We start from the raw sequence: 14,187 nt of genomic DNA, 5'->3' as shown, positions 1-14,187 counted from the left end.
AAATTTACTTTATAACAACAAATGAGAAAGTGAAGATGAATACATACAATTCGGCCATCACGATATCGATTAGTAAAAGTTTAAGATGCAATTTTTGATATCATAAATAATAGAGAATTAAATTAATTTAATCCAACATGAAGTACCTGTGTTATGTTATGGTTATGGTTATGTTATACAGTTTAAAAGACTTTAATTTCCAATAAAGTGTGGGAATTGAGACTCGTCATTTTATTTAAAGCAGTTTTACATTTAACATCGCTCATATTGTAAAATGTATTTGCATTTTGGCGTAAAGAGTAATTTGAAAAACAATGATTATTATTATTAGGTAAGCGGTAAATATTAGTATATTATATTAAAAAATTGTAGACATGGGTACAGGACAACGTCTGTCGGGTCATCTAGTATATATATATATATATATATATATATACGAGGTCTGTTCAAAAAGTACCCGGAATTTTCGTTTTTTTCAAAAAATATTTATTTATTCGTCTATATTAATGTGGCCCCTTCAAAGTAGTCCCCCCCAGATATAATACACTATGCCAGCGTTTTTTCCAATTTTCGAAGCACCCTTGATATTCACTTTTTGATATGTCCTTGAGCACTCTCAGCGATTTTTCTGCAATCGAGAGAAAACCGCCGTCCTTTCATGGGTCTCTTCAACTTGGGGAACAGGAAAAAAGTCACACGGAGCCATATCTGGTGAATTTGGCACTTTGCAACACTTATTTCATTTTTTACGCAAAATTTAATACAAATTCTTTGACTTTTCAATTCTTCCATTGTAAAAATCGCCGAGCTCAGAAAAACACGTCGAACCTTAGCGACTACCACAGACAAAGTAAACAGTGAATATAGCTGAAAATTCCATCATACTTAGGGCATGTATACCAACACAATAAAAAAAATTTTGACAATCAGACACTCCAGACCGCGAAATTTAATTATTAGTAATTCCGGGTACTTTTTGAACACACCTCGTATATATATATATATATATATACATTTACCCCGCCTGTCCCTTATAATTCCGGTGTCCGGCTGTGGCCGGATCCGGCAGTCCGGGTAAGCGCACGTGTTGATATATCGAAAGCCGCTCGCGCGCGAAAATCCCTCGACGAAGGAAATATATATATATATATATATATATATATATATATATGAAGGGAACGACCTTGTTCCTTTTGAGGGTTGTTTTTTCATACTTATAAATATTAAATTCACGAGCAAGTAATCATATGTCGGCCGGGGAAAGGATTGTTTATAATTTCATAATTGATATCGAAACCCTATGAAGTAGAAAGCTTTGGATATTATTTGTGAAAATTATATAATAATAAATTTATTAGTTTAGGGCTGAACACACAGGTCCAATATGATTTGAGCAATTAACATACACCACAAATAACATAAACAATAATCTGACTATGTTCAGTAAAACTACCAGCTAAATCATCATTGTAGAAATTTGGATCTTTTTTATGTTTTTTCAAAAATTTGTAGCCTGGTCTTTTTTACCCCATAGGCAGGGACAAAAAAGACAGCCAAACAGTTCCAATGTCTTTGACGATTTTCACTGCCAATGATAGCGTTGCCATGACAACGCTATATTATGAGCTTTTAATGCTCTAAATGCAGTCCATTTATAGTGCACAATCTTGATAAACTTTTTCCTCCATTATAAATTTCAAACTAAAGACTATAAATGAGTGTTGTATCGATTTTTAAACCAGGAATAGAATAGAATTCATCCCCTGAGAAGAAATTGTCTATTCTTATCTTTCAGCATGCGATAAGTAAAACCAACAATCACTTATTATCCGGGAAAGACCGATATAGCACTTAATGATAGTGGAAATTTGCAGGGATTCTCAAACTATCGTAGAATTTAGTAGTGTATGGCATCGTGCCTTAAGGCAAATTGCTCGAACTTCCCGTACCGTAATGAAATATTCGAGAAATGTTAAACGTTTTCAAATATTAGGTTGTCAAATATCTCCCTTCCGCTTTTTTGCTCTTGGTTTATAATACAAAAAGGCGGAAGGGAGATATTTGACAACCTATTATATTACTACAAATACTGTAACTTTCATTATTTTTGCTATCTTGTTATTATCCTTCTATAAGTAGTTATAAATAAAAAAGAGTGCGCATAAGGTTCACACTCGATTGAAGTAAAACTTATTTGCTACTGTACAAGATGGTATTTAAGTAAAAATAAATACATCATATAACATTTTTGAATGATGTTTATTAGTAATATGATAGGTAACACTCGTGATGCACACATTTATTAGTGTCGTCAATCATTATACACATTTATATAATGATAAATTATAAATTATATATTTAAAATATCATTAAAAGTATGTATAATATTTAAAAACAATGATGTAATTAAAGTCATACTTCAGATACGACATGATCGGTTTGTCATTGTAATTTGCATTCAGAAATGGACCTTCATTAGAGAAATGAAGTAATTGCTTATTAATATCATCTATAATATTCGTTCACACAGTGGATTATGTTAAACAACGCCTAAACAAATATTGTTTTTGCTTCACTCATCATGTTAAAATTGTGTTTGAAGAACTTCATGTAATTAAAATTAACATACATTCAATGACTGACGGTATTTTTTTTACTTTTTTACAAACGATATTCAATTTGCACGTCAGTAGAGTCCTTTTTTTATAACTTTGCTCGTCAGTAAAATCCGCTTTTCAAGTCATTAAATATCAATAATTTTGCTCGACAGTAGAGTCCCTATTTCAAGTCATTTAATATTAATAATTTTGTCCCTTTTTTGTCTTTTAGATCAATTTTGTACATTTTTATTAAGTTATTTGATCACTTATCAGTAGAGTCCCTTTAGTCTTTTTTGTCAATTTTTAATTTGCTCGACAGTAGAGTCTTTTTTTATATTTACGAATTTCAAAATTGGTCGCCAGTAAAGTCCATTTTTAAATATTTTATATTAAAACTGAGTTTTCTCGTCAGTAGAGTTCTTTTTTAGAGACATTTCTTATTAATATTTTGCTTGTCAGTAGAGTCCATCTTTATGTTCTGGATTAAAATGATGTTTGCTCGTCAGTAGAGTTCTTTTATTTTATCATTTAACAGCTTTAGAATCTGTCTTGTCTATAAAAACATGATCTATTTTAATATAGAAATACTTTCTAATCAATAAACTTACGTTTATTACACGGCACAAATGTTTAATTTGTTTTAATATTTTCAAGAAACGGGTAAAATATTCTTCTGATTCGGGCATTTTTCATTAAATCAAGATTTGTACTATAATGTGACTTTGAAATGCTTATTTATCTATGCCGATTTCCTTGTTGATGCCGGTACGCATACAACGACAGATCCCTATTCACATACACGACGACTAATCACAATCGACCCGTATAGAAATGATATCATCGAGAGCGATTAACGAATCTACCTGAACTATTTTAATTGTAATTTACTACAGCTTGTCAAATATCATCTGTCTTCTATATTTTCTTTGTAACGATTCTATAAAATTTATTTATTTAGCGACTAAATGGTTGTAAAATCGATATTGCGGAATCATTTATCTTATTCTCATGTCTGTATAGTGTAGTATTATTTCGCTCGATTGGAGTCGAATCTGTCTGGAAAGTCTACGATATAAAACCGAAATCGTTTTGCGGCCGAAAGAAAAATCAATTTCCTAGAAAGAAGCTTCATTCTTAATCAGATATGAAAACCCTTGTTGTCCCTTTAGTAGAGACTTTGGCATACTCGAGAACATCCACTGAGAAAAGGGTTTGAAAGATTTGAAAATATATAAAAATTGTGGGAAACATAACTATGTTTAATCGTCTATTTTAATATGGTCTTTTTGTTTGTAATAATTATACATTTTAACAAAGTCGCGATCGTCTTCAATTCAGTTTGCTGTCGATACTAAAAAGGGGAAGTGATGTGGCAACACGAGAAAAAAAAACAAAAAAATATCTTAGTAATTTCTAGAAATAATAATACAATTTCATACATTTTTCTAAAGTTCTGATTGCGTTGAGATCGTTCTGTCGTTAACACTGAAAGGGGGAGTGATGTGGCAACACGGGAGAAAATAAACCAATAGATTATCATCATTTTTCGTAATTTGTTGAAACCATCAGATTTCTATAAATCTTAATACATTTTAACAATGTCCGATCGCTTTCTATTAAATTTGTCATCAATACTGAAAGGGGGGAGTAATGTGGCAACACGACAGAAAACAAAATGTATTTTCTCATAAAATTTAGTAATTTGCAAGAATAAAAATATAATTTTATACATATTTATAAAGTTCTGTTTGTTTTCTAATAGGTTTGTCGTCAACGATGAAACGGGGGGAGTGATGTGGCAACACGGGAGAAAACAAAATGATACATTATCACTTGTACTTTTGTAATTTGTAAAAGCTATCAGATTTTATAGGAACGTCATATATTTTCACAATGTTCCGGAACAATTGTCGTGTACACTAAATGGGGAGTAATGTGACAACACGAGTTTGCCATGAATTTCATAAAACTTTGACAAAAGAAAACATGTAGTTTTGTAATTTGTATAAACAATTAGATTTTAGCACAATTTTATACATTTTTATAAAGTTCTGATCGTTTTCAATTTGGGGGGGGGGTGATGTGGCAACACGAGAGGAAACAAAATAATAGATTGTCATGACATCTCATAATTTGTAAAACCAGAATTCTATACAATTTTATACATTTTTAGAAAGTACCGATCGCCTACAAATAGTTCTGTGACTAACACTAAAAATGGGGAGTGGTGTGGCAACACGGTAAAAAACAAAAGTATTGATCATCATGATGTTTTATAATTATGAAACGAAAAATCAGATTTTAATAACAATTTTATATATTTTTACAAATTCCTGATCGCCCTCTATTAGGTTTGTCGTTAAAATCGAAAGGGGGGGGGGGTTATGTAGCAACACCAATTTGAAAATAATGAATTTTTATGAAATTTTGTAATTTGCAAGAAAAACCATATAGTTTTATACATCTTCACAAAGTTCCGATTGCCTTCTAATAGGTTTATTGCCAACACGGAAAGGGGGGAATGATGTGGCAACACGAATTTGCCAAGAATTTTATATAAACATTTCATAAATTTAAAAAAAACGATCAGATTTTCAATACAATTTTATACATTTCTTGAAAACACTTTCAAATATTTTTGTCGTCGGGGGAGTTTTGTGGCAACACGAGATAAAACAAAATAATATATTCTCTTGGAATTTTGTAATTTGTAAAAACGTTCAGATTCCAATATAATTTTAATCATTTTTATAAAGTTCCAATCGCCTTTAATTAATTTTGTCGTCAACACTGAAAGGGGGGAGTGATGTGGCGACAAGAGTTTGCTATGATTTTTTCTAGATAAACATTTTATAAATCGTAAAAACAATCAGATTTTCGATACAATTTTATACATTTCTATAAAACCCTTCAAATATTCTCAATCAGGTTCATCTTTTCTATATTTTTGTCGTTGACACCGAAAGGGGGAAGTTATGTGGCGACACGAATTTACCATAATTTTTTTAATACAAACATTTCATAAATTGTAAACACGATCAGATTTTCAATACAAATTTGTACATTTATAGAAAACCCTTCAAATATTTTTGTCGTCGACACCGAAAGGTGGGAGTGATGTAGCAACACGAGCTGATAAACAAGAATAAAAGAAACATGCAGTATGAACTGAATAATTGAACAAATTTATCAAGTGCTTTAAAAATCTTTAATTTACTTTATCATTCAATTACGTTCAATCAATAGAAAAATTATTTCACAAAGAACTGGTTTTTATGCAATTTGATTCGACGAAAAAAAACGTTCTCTATTCTAATTACTTCGTTTTGTAATTTTTGAACGGTGAATCAGAATTCAACTCTTTTTTTCTTTGTTTTAAATTGCTTTTACCTTTTCATAGGTTAAGGGTTGGAATTGAATTATTCGGAGAGCAAAATATAATTAAAACGAGAGAAAAGAAAGTGGTTAAGTAGAAAATCAAAATTGTCAGAGAAACAGTATTATAATTGTATAATTGAAATTAACATACATTCATTGACTGTTTGTGTTTTTGACTATATCGCTGGCGTTACAGTCTCATTCTTAGAGCAGCTGTAGTATCTGTCTTGCCTATAAAAATAATTTCTAAAAATATATTAAACTCAACGCAAAATACAATTAAAACGAGAGAAATGAAAGTGATGAAGTAGAAAATCGATTTGAAAATGTTCAGAAACCCACGAAACGTGATGATATGCAAAAAGTTTCAATAACGATTTTTGTGCATAGTTTTTTTTTTCAATAAAACAAACACTATAAGCAATTTCATTTTATCCTCTGATCTATACGATATATCCTACTTCAAAGTAAAACAAGTTGTTATTTCACATGATGCTCACATGAAATTCTAATTAGATAATTAATTTTAACGCTCGTGCAGGTTTAAAACAGTTTCCATCCACTCTGAGGTAACATGAATAAAGTTTTATGACATAACAATGTTTTCATACAAAAGCAAAACCCTGTGGAGAGAGATCATAAATATAAAATAACCGCCAATTATATAAATCATTACGAAAGTTCTAATTTAAATAACGAGCTACATGTGTGGGATTATTAAATGTGCTAATTGATAAGCAGGATTTGTTATATTTTAAACCTCCGGGTAAGAGAGGGAGTAAATCTGTGCAAATGCAACGAAAAGCGTTACGCTCGCGTCGAGTGCCAATGATTCGTTCATTTCTATACGGGTCGATTGTGATTGATCGTCGTGTCGCGTGAGCATGATTGCTCTGATTGCATAGTGAAAATGAAACATCTGTGCCGTGTAAGAAACGTAGTTTTATTGAAATAATTTGTATCAATTGTGGTTACTATATATTTTTAGTAATTATTTCTATAAGCAAGACAGATACTACAGCAGTTCAAAGAATGAGACTGTAACGCCAGCGAAAAAGTCAAAAAGACAAACAGTCGATGAATGTATGTTAATTTTAATTACATGAAGTTCTTCAAACCCATCTATAATATAGCGTTTCTTTAACAAATTCTATTTTCTACTTAACCACTTTCTTTTCTCTCATTTTAATTGTGTTTTGCTCTCCGAATAATTCAATTCCAACTCTAACCACGTTACCATGAAAAGGCAAAAGCAATTTAAAACAAAGGAAAAAAGAGTTGAATTCTGATTCAGCGTTCAAAAATTACAAAACGAAGTAATTAGAACAGAGGACGTTTTTTTCGTCAAATCAAATTGCATAAAAACGTGTTCTTTGTAAAATAAATTTTCTATTGATTGAACGTAATTGAATAATAAAGTAAATTGAAGATTTTTAAAGCACTCGATAATTTTGCTCAATTATTTAGTCATATTGCATATTTTTTATTCTCGATTGTCAGCTTGTGTCGCCACATCACTCCCCCTTTCTGTGTCGACGACAAAAATATTTTGAAGGGTTTTCTAAAAATGTATCAAATTATATTGAAAATCAAATCGTTTTTACAATTTATTAAATGTTTTTCTAATATTTATGACAAACTTGTGTCACCACATCACTCCCCTTTTTCAGTGTGGACGACAAAAATATTCGAAGTGTTTTCTAAAAATGTATAAAATTGTATTGAAAATCTCATTGTTTTTACAATTTATGAAATGTTTATATAATAAAATTTATGGCAAACTCGTGTTGCCACATCACTCCCCCCTTTCGTTGTCGACGACAAAAATATTTGAAGGATTTTCTAAAAATGTATGAAATTGTATTGAAAATCTGATCGTTTTTACAATTTGTGAAATGTTTTTATAATAAAATTTATGACAGTTTCGAGTTGCCACATCACTCCCCCCTTTCAAGAATTCAACTGAAGTGTTAAAGACAAAACTATTCGGGGGCGATCGAAACTTTGTAAAAATGTATAAAATTGTACTTTTGTTTTTTCAAATTACAAATGTCATGACGACAATTTATTAGTTTGTATTCTTCCGTGCTGCCACATCACTCCCTCCCATTCATTGTTGGCGACAGAACTATCTGAAGGCGCAGGAACTTTGTAAAAATGTATAAAATTGTAGTGTTGTTCTTGCAGATTACAAATTTCATGACAATCTAGTATTTTTTCTTCTCTCGTGTTGCCACATCACTCCCCTTATTTCATTTTTGTCGTCAAACCTAACTGAAGGCGACCGGGAAACTTTGTAAAAATGTATAAAATTGTAGTATTGTTTTTTTTTTCAAGTTACACAAAACGTGCTGACAATCAAATTATTCTGATTTCTCTCGTGTTCTAATCGAATTTGTTAGAGAAACACAAGATTATAATTATGTTTGAAGAACTTCATGTAATTACAATTAACATACATTCATTGACTGCCACATCACTCTCCCTTTTCATTGTTGACAACAGATCTGCAAAAGCGATAAAAACTTTGTATAGACGCATAGAATCATATTAATTTCAAATGTCATGACAGTTTTCTATTCTGTTTCCTAAAGTGTTGCCACATCACTCCCCCTTTTTTAGTGTTGACGCCAAAAATATTTGAAGGTGACCGGAACTTTGTAAAAATTTATAAAATTGTATTAAGATCTCATCAATTACAAAAGATCTTTATAATCGATTAATTTGTTTTATCTCGTGTTGCCACATCACTCCCCTCTCGGTATTGACAAACTATTGGAAAATAAGCAATGGAAAATCAAAGAAAACATTCAAGACAATTTGTTTTTTATTACATTATTTGCAAAATTTATCATACTATTTTTTTTGTCAAAAGTAAAATAAACAAAAAAGTAATAAAACTCAATACTATATTAAATAATTAAAAGTTTGTGAAGAAAACATATTCAAAAAACTTATTATTATAAGAAATAAATGAAAAAAATCAATTTTTAAAGATAATCCAGATTTTAAAATTAAAGATAATGAAATTTTTTTGCCTGGCACAAATGTACAAATATCTTCACAAACAAATTGGACTGTGTATTTAAATTATATATTTTATATAATTCCATTAATTAAAATTATATAAACTAATTATGTATTTACAATATCGAAAATCTGTTATTCAATTTCCGCAAAGCCTATGATACAAAATCCTTTGAAATTTTCACTCATTTGTCTGTTTGTGGTTTAATCAGTAGAAAAGCCTTTTATAAATCATAATGAATATGAATTTAATCATGTCAAATCAGAAATAATTAATATATACATTCAAATAATAAACAAATTGTAATTAAATTATTGGCAGTAAAATATTTCGTGTAAAATATAGTACCGAGAACAATTTTGCAAGAACAATTTGTATTTTCAGAGTAACGAAGTTGCTGTAGGGTTATAAAACATTAGGCAATATCGTAGATAATTTAAATTTGAACAAATTTATCAAATATTTCATTTAAAACCGACAAACCGTTGAGGAGTTACAAGACTTTTAATAAATTATGATGGGTCGAATTAAGGGTCGAAACGTTTTACGTAAAATATGTCGTGTGGGGTATCATTTAAAAGGTCTCGACGACCTCTTTATGAATATAGTACCGAGAACAATTTTACTAGAACAATTTCTATTTTCAGAGTATACGGAGTTGCTGTAGGGTTATATAACATTAGGCAATATTGTTGACGATTTGATTTTGAACAAATTTGTCGAATATTGCATTTAAATCAGACGATCCGTTGAGAAGTTACAACACTTTTATTAAATCATGATGGGTCGAATGAAGGGTCGAAACGTTTCACATAAAATATTTTGTGTGGGGTATCATTTGAAAGGTCTCGACGACCTCTTTACGAATATAGTACCGAGAACAATTTTACTAGAACAATTTCGATTTTCAGAGTATACCACGTTGCTGTACCGAGATATAATATTAGACAATGTTATTGATAATTTAATTTTGAACAAATTTGTCAAATATTGCATTCAAATCCGACGAGCCGTCAGGAGTTATAAGACTTTAATAAATAATATGATGGGTCAAATGAAGGGTCGAAACGTTGCACGCAAAATATGTCGTGTGGGGTATCATTTGAAAGGTCTCGATGACTTCTTTATGAATCTAGTACCGAACAATTTTACAAAAACAATTTCTATTTTCAGAGTGTACGGAGTTGCTGTAGGGTTATATAACATTAGGCAATATTGTTGATAATTTAATTTTGAACAAATTTGTCGAATATTGCATTTGAATCAGACGAGCCGTTCAGGAGTTACAAGACTTTCAATAAATGCATTAGTACGATGATGGGTCAAATAAAGGGTCGAAACGTTTTGCGTAAAATATGTCGCGTGAAGTATCGTTTAAAAGGTCTCGGCGATCTCTTTATAAATACAGTACCGAAAACAATTTTACAAGAACAATTTCTATTTTTAGAGTATACCGCGTTGCTGTAAGGTAATATAACATTAGGCAATTATGTTGATATTTTAATTTTGAACAAATTTGTCGAATATTTCATTCAAATCCGATGAGCTCGTTCATGAGTTACAAGACTTTCAATAAATGCACCAGTACGATGATGGGTGGGATGAAGGGTCGAAACGTTTTACGTAAAATATGTCGTGCGGGGTATCATTTGAAAGGTCTCGACGAGCTCTATACGAATATAGTACCGAAAACCAGTTTACTAAAACAATTTCGTCATATTGGTTTTAGACTAGTTTATTATGTAATTTTTGTATAAAAATTAGTAATCATGTCACTACCTGTATGACTTCTATAATAAAAATACCGGATTATCAGAATGCCGGATTATTGAATCTATGGTCTATCAAAATTTCGGATTATTGGAATTTAGTTTAAAAAAATTTAGGTTATTTTTATATGTGAATTTTTTTCATTAGTTGCATAGACGAGATATGAATAAGTTTTTTCTTTTCTTACTTTTATTGAACTTTATATTATATATTTTATATTGTATCGTTTCTACGAAAAAAAATACTAAAAGCTTTATTATCTAATATTGTTTAATTTAATACAAATTACTAAACAAACAACCCTTATTCAGCCATTAGTGCAACTAATGCTGTTTGTTTATACATTATTCCACAATTATGCAACAATTCACTAATTGATGCAAATAATGCATTTTGCAGACGACTGCAATTTAATATAATTTCCCAGAAATGCATAAATAAATTGAATTATATAATATAACTAGCTGTTTTAAATAAAACTTTCCACAAATATGCATATGTTTTAAATCTTCCTAAACTATCTATATGGCTATCTGTCTACCTATCTACCAATTTACCTAACTGAAATTATATAAATTATATTTATCATGCTATTAAATTCAATTGAAAATAATCTGTTCAAACCATTTGACTTTTGACGTATGAGTCGCAGGCAGTTGTTTCATTTTAAATTACGCTTGGTAGACACAAGAATAAAACAGGATTGTCTCATTCAAGTTTTAATTAATTTCTTAGTAAAATATTTGTCTCTAATTTTTATTATTTTTCCAGGCACAAAGAGCTTTTGGAATGTCTCCAGAAAAACATTACAGATTGCTAAATGTTGCATCTGAAGAAAAACCACCAATTGTTGTCTTAAGTGTAGTTGTCTTGGAAGCTGATGGACTCGAAGCCAAAGATGCAAATGGTAAGAATCTTTAAAATATAATGTATAAAAAAATCATAATTTCATAAATAATGTATATATATATATATATATATATATATATGTGTGCGTGTGTGTGTGTGTTTACGATCACAGATATCAAATTATTTTTTAAAAATTATTTACAAAATTGACTAATGTAAATTGATTCGTTAAATGTTATGAAATTTTTTTCGAGAACGTTTGTTTTACTACTAAAATGCTTGGCAAACAATTGTGTTTATATCTGAATTTTTTTTCCAAATTGAAGACATGAACTTGATCTATTTTTCATAATGTGTAATATTTTTTACAGTTTTGGTAATGTCCAACAATCTTTTAAACTAGTTACTACAATTAGATTATATTTATCTAAAACATTCTATTAAATTTAATTGAACATAATTTGTCCAAACCATTTGATATTTGACGTATGAGTCGCCAGGTAATATTCTAAATTATTGTTTTATTGTTTCTTAATTATTATATTATTATTGTTTTATTCAAAATTACGCTTCTATAAAAAAATTGAATTAAAAATGTAAAGTTTTAACGTGATTTTAAAATATTTTTTTACTTTTCTCACAACCTCTTGATTAGCACGAAATCTATATTTCAAGTCCGGTAGTATGTTCGCGCCAAAATCAAAGCATGCCGTATATTGATACAGAAACAAAAGAGATCTAATATAAAATCATAACAAATTTGAATCAATCAATACAATAAATGAAAATTTTTGAAATATTGAAAATTAAATCGGGCCAAATCGGTTCAGCGGTTTAAGAGCCTTAGCATACCTAACATAATATCGAGCTTCATTAGAAGTAAATAATATATAAGTACTAGAAATAAAAATACTTACTACAACTGAATAATATTTATCTCAAACATTCTATTAAATTTAATTGAACATAATTTGACGAAACGTTGTTTCATTTTCAATTAAGCTTCTGCAAAAATTTTAGAATAAAATGTAAAGTTTTTACTCGGTTCTAAACTACTTTCTCACCTTACCCACAACCTCTCAACCTTATAAAGTAATTTCTCACCTTTCCCCAAATTCTGGATTAGCACACATAATTCAAGACCAAAACTAGCCAAATCGGTTCAGCCGTTTTTGAGTTTTAGCATACCTAACATAATATCGAACTCTAGTTTAATATATAAGACGTAAATATAAATTAAACTATACTACAATCAAACAATATTTATCTAAAACATCTTATTAAATTTACTTGAACACCATCTATTAAAACCATTTGACATTTGACGTATGAACCGCAGGCAATTGTTTCATTTTAAATAACGCTTCTACAAATATTTTTTTATTAAAAAGATGAAGTTTCTACGCGGTTTTAAAATAACTTCTCACCTTTCCCTCAACCTCTTGATTAGCACGAAATCTATATTTCAAGTCCGGTAGTATGTTCACGCCAAAATCAAAACTTGCCATATATTGATATAGTAACAAAATGGATCTAATAAAAAAAATTATAACAAACTTGAATCAATCAATACAATAAATTTAAAATTTTGGAAATATTGAAAATTAAATCTGGCCAAATCGGTTCAGCCGTTTCGAATTGTAGCATACCTAACATAATATCGAGCTTCATTGTAAGACATAAATATATATATGATAATTATATTAGAAATGAAACTACTTACTACAATTAAATAATATTCATCTAAAGAATCCTATTAAATTTAATTGAACATAATATGTTCAAACCATTTGACAGTTGACGTATGAGCCGCATGCAATTGTTTCATTTTAAATTAGCCTTCTACAAAAATTTTAGATTAGAAATGTAAAGTTTCTACGCTGTTTTAAAATGATGTCTCATCTTTCCCCAAACTAAGGATTAGCACGAATATTTCAAGACTAAAAGTGGCCAAATCGGTTTAGTCATTTTTGAGATTCGAGTTTTAGTATACCTAACATAATATCGAGCTCCATTTTCTCTCCCAACATATAAAAAAAATAGAAATTTATTAACTATAAAAATATTACTGATATGAAAAAATATAAATGACAATTCCAATTGTTTTTTCACTGTCCATGACTAGCCTGCTTGATTTCCCCACAATATAAAAGAATATAAGAAAAAATAAATTGTTTAAACTAGAAAAAGATTGATTTGAAAAAAAAAAAAAAATTATTCTTATTAATTAATTAATGTTAATTTGTATATTATTATTTTGGTTACATTACTTAGTGTAAATTTGTGAATTGAATGATGTTAATAACTAAATTTGCAAGATAAATTTTATTTATCTAAGTTTCTACGTGTTGTTGAAATAATTTCTCACATTTTCCACAACTTCTAGATTAGCACAAATATTTCAATATTAAAAGTGGCCAAATCGGTTCAGCCGTTTTTTAGCCTTAGCATACCTAACATAAAACCGAGCTCCATTTTTTATATATAAGGCCATAAATATATAATTATAATAGAAATAAAACTAAATTTAACATATTTATCTGAATCCTATTATATTATATT

The 14,187-nt window shown here is 29.3% G+C and overlaps 1 protein-coding gene across 1 annotated transcript in view; it reads right to left on the bottom strand.

The window, feature by feature from the left end:
* Nucleotides 1-13,364: 13,364 nt before the first annotated feature.
* Nucleotides 13,365-14,187, bottom strand: part of LOC113388417 — a 111,348-nt gene continuing 110,525 nt past the window's right edge. Inside the window, exon 6 of the mRNA XM_026625795.1 lies at nucleotides 13,365-13,378. Within this exon, the coding sequence (XP_026481580.1) occupies nucleotides 13,365-13,378 (14 nt within the window). The remainder of the gene's footprint in view (nucleotides 13,379-14,187) is intronic.

This window comes from Ctenocephalides felis, unplaced genomic scaffold (assembly GCF_003426905.1).
Source record: "Ctenocephalides felis isolate EL2017-DRISC unplaced genomic scaffold, ASM342690v1 CF-g0.4_SCAFFOLD_03572, whole genome shotgun sequence".
NCBI classification, from domain to species: Eukaryota; Metazoa; Arthropoda; class Insecta; order Siphonaptera; family Pulicidae; genus Ctenocephalides; species Ctenocephalides felis.
Note: the sequence above shows the minus strand (reverse complement) of the source record. Positions and strands in the feature narration are given on the sequence as shown.